At 50.4% G+C, this 3,128-nt stretch overlaps 1 protein-coding gene across 4 annotated transcripts in view; it reads left to right on the top strand.

Annotated features, from left to right (window-relative positions):
* Dusp26 (dual specificity phosphatase 26) overlaps positions 1–1,376 on the top strand; it is an 8,325-nt gene extending 6,949 nt beyond the window's left edge. For all 4 annotated transcript variants that reach the window (XM_026786974.1, XM_005362493.3, XM_026786975.1 and 1 more), the window contains exon 4: positions 506–1,376. In XM_026786974.1, the coding sequence (XP_026642775.1) occupies positions 506–705 (200 nt within the window). In that variant the 3' untranslated portion in view covers positions 706–1,376. The remainder of the gene's footprint in view (positions 1–505) is intronic.
* The last annotated feature ends 1,752 nt before the right edge of the window (positions 1,377–3,128 follow it).

The raw sequence follows: 3,128 nt of genomic DNA on the forward strand, positions 1-3,128 counted from the left end.
CTGAGCTCTGCTCAGGTTCACGAACACTAAACTTCAGAATTCCTTCTCCATCCTGGTCTGCCCAGGTCTCTCCCCTTTGCCAGGGACCCTCATTATTTGTTTGGAAGTGCTGGGGATCGAACCCCGGGCCTTGTTCATGCTAAGCACACACTCTGCTACTGAGTGTGTGTGAGTGTGTGTGTGTGTGTGTGCGTGTGTGTGGTGTGCACTCATTATGTGCCCTGGTGGATCTATGACAGTCAGGGAACAACGCTGTGGAGTCAGGTCTTTATGATCTTTACACAGGTTCTGGGACCAGAACTCAAATCATCAGGCTTGTATGTAAAATGTCCTTCCCTGCTGAAGCATCTCACCAGCCCAGGATCTACATCATACGCCCCACTCATCCTCATCCATCCCCACCTCTGCGTGCCTTGGTTTACTCTCTTATGCTGACCTCTTCCCAAGCCTCCTCCAGGCCATCACTCAGCAGTCTCTTAGATGTCTCTTTGCCTCCTCTTCACAGGGAAGATTCTGGTACACTGTGCTGTGGGAGTGAGCAGATCGGCCACCCTGGTGCTGGCCTACCTCATGCTGTACCACCACTTCACCCTTGTGGAGGCCATCAAGAAAGTCAAGGACCACCGTGGCATCATCCCCAACCGGGGATTCTTGAGGCAGCTCCTAGCCCTGGACCGGAGGCTGCGGCAGGGTCTGGAGGCATGAGGGAAGGGAAATCGGGCCAGGTTCCTGGGTGGTTTCCTGGCTCCCAGCTGGGAAGAGGAGAGCCAGGTGGCAGGAGGTAGAAAGGCCAGACAACCCATCCTCCCCCAGTGGCAGGAGAGGGAAGGGCCCCCAGGCCACTGTCCTCATTGTGGAAGGGGATGGAGAGCCAGGTTGGGCAGTGTGGTAGGTGGGGGCTGCTAACCCGGGAAGGAAACAGCTGGGCTGTAGGTAGAAGCTGGTTCTACGATTAGGACAGCACCAGATTCCAACAGGGTGGGCCCAGTGACTCAGAACCCCTTTTCTCTCATTGTGTGCAAGTGTTCCCCTCTCTCACATTCCAAACAAAGGGACCACTGCTGTGCAGTACCTGAGCAGCGTGGGGTCCCAGGGGTGTCAGCATGCAGCAGCAGGGATGTAAAGGAAGGGATACAAGTTGCAGAAAACAGTGGAGAAAGAGTCGGGATGGGGTGGTGTGGGAGCCACAAAGCCAGAGGGAGAAACCTACAGGCGTGCAACTCCAGGAGGAGGAGGTGTGGGAGGGCAGACGTGACACCCCAGGGGAGCTGCTCAAGGTCAAAGGAGGGACACCGGTGAATGGCTGTGAGTCTTTAGGTGGTCATATTCTCACTGAAAATCATGTGTCTGGAGTAAAAATAAAGATCTGAAAAAGACAAGAGTGTTTTTCCATCATTAACAGTTTGACCCCTCTCTTCTGGGCACCTCAGTCTCACTTTCCCACCCATTAGCCCTCCACCAATTCTTGCCTAGCCCTATGAAATCTTGAAGTGCTATTCCTAACTTGTCCACAAGGGGACAGCAGAGGACTAAAATCTTGAGGTCCCAGTAGCTTCTGGATGCTGCCCAGGAGAGATATCTTACATCTTCCAAGGATATGTCCGTCTGTCCCCCTCGGGCTGATAAAACAACAGAATATCAATCTTAAATCAAGATCAGCCCTAAGTGCCCTACTTCAGGAGCCAAAGTATTAATGGACAGCTGTTTCTTTTCTAATCCTTACAGGTTTCGCTTAGAGGAATGTAACCTTGGGAAACTTCATAAAAAATGTCAGACGTCAGGGCCGGGCGATGGTGGCACACACCTTTAATCCCAGCACTCGGGAGGCAGAGGCAGGTGGATCTCTGTGAGTTCGAAACCAGCCTGGTCTACAAGAGCTAGTTCCAGGACAGGCTCCAAAGCCACAGAGAAACCCTGTCTCGAAAAACCAAAAAAAAAAAAAAAAAAAGTCAGACGTCAGGCTGGAGAGACGGCTCAGTGGTTAAGAGCATTGCCTGCTCTTCCAAAAGTCCTGAGTTCAATTCCCAGCAACCACATGGTGGCTCACAACCATCTGTAATAAGGTCTGGTGTGTATGCCTCTTCTGGCCTGCAGGCTTATACACAGATAGAATATTGTATACATAACAAATAAATAAATAAATATTTTTTAAAAAAAGTCAGACATGCAGGAAGGATGGCGTGCTATCTCAACTGCCAGATTACCACCACAACTCTTGCCCAAAAAAAGAAAAAGAAAAGGAAGGAAGGAAGCAAGGAAGCAAAAAGTGTGCTCAGTATCTGTCTGAATGGAGAAAGGGGGGGGATAGACAGACGTGCAAGTGAAACGTACAGGGGAGAGGTAGCAAGACAGCTCCGCCGCCAGTAAAGGCAGTTCCCACCAAGCTGGGTGACTGAGCTTGATCCTGGGACCCACACAGTGGCAGGAGAAGAGCCATCTCCCACAAGCGATCCTGAGTTTCATGTGCCCACTGCAGCACACACACAGTCTCATGCAAATAAACATAGGTCCTAAAAACGTTCACGCATGAAGTGTATATCCCAGTATAGAGTATAGACGTCTAAGGTTGGAAGGCGAGTCCACAGATGGCATCTCAATTCCTTAAGATTACTTATTTATCTATTTATTTAACTTTCTTTTATGTGCATTGGTACGAAGGTGTCAGATTCCCCTGGAACTGGAGTTGCAGACAGCCGTGAGTTGCCATGTGGATGCTGGGAATTGAACCCTGGTCCTCTGGGCAAGCAGCCAGTGCTCTTAACCACTGAGCCATCTCTCCAATCCCCTACTCTCTAGGTTTCTACTCACCTTTTCCAGTGTTTGAACACTTCTGCTGACCTCAAACCATGCAACCTGCCCTCACTCCGGAGACTTCAGCATCTCTAAGTCCTGTTTACTGGTGGTAGTTCTGGCTCCTTCTGTAGGGTTATTGTGGTCGTTTCATAGGGAAGAGTTAAGCTTGGGCTCCAGGAGACCACGGGGCTCTCATCATCTCTTACACTTAGTCCATATCTTGAGACAGAGAGTCCTCTGGTTTAAACCTAGTTCCCGTGGCTCTCTCCTGGCCCAGTTCTTTCCCACCATCATCTAGTGCTTTCTTCTCCACCACCGGCATTTGTCATACGTCC

This window comes from Microtus ochrogaster, linkage group LG7_11 (assembly GCF_000317375.1).
Source record: "Microtus ochrogaster isolate Prairie Vole_2 linkage group LG7_11, MicOch1.0, whole genome shotgun sequence".
In the NCBI taxonomy this organism is placed as follows: Eukaryota; Metazoa; Chordata; class Mammalia; order Rodentia; family Cricetidae; genus Microtus; species Microtus ochrogaster.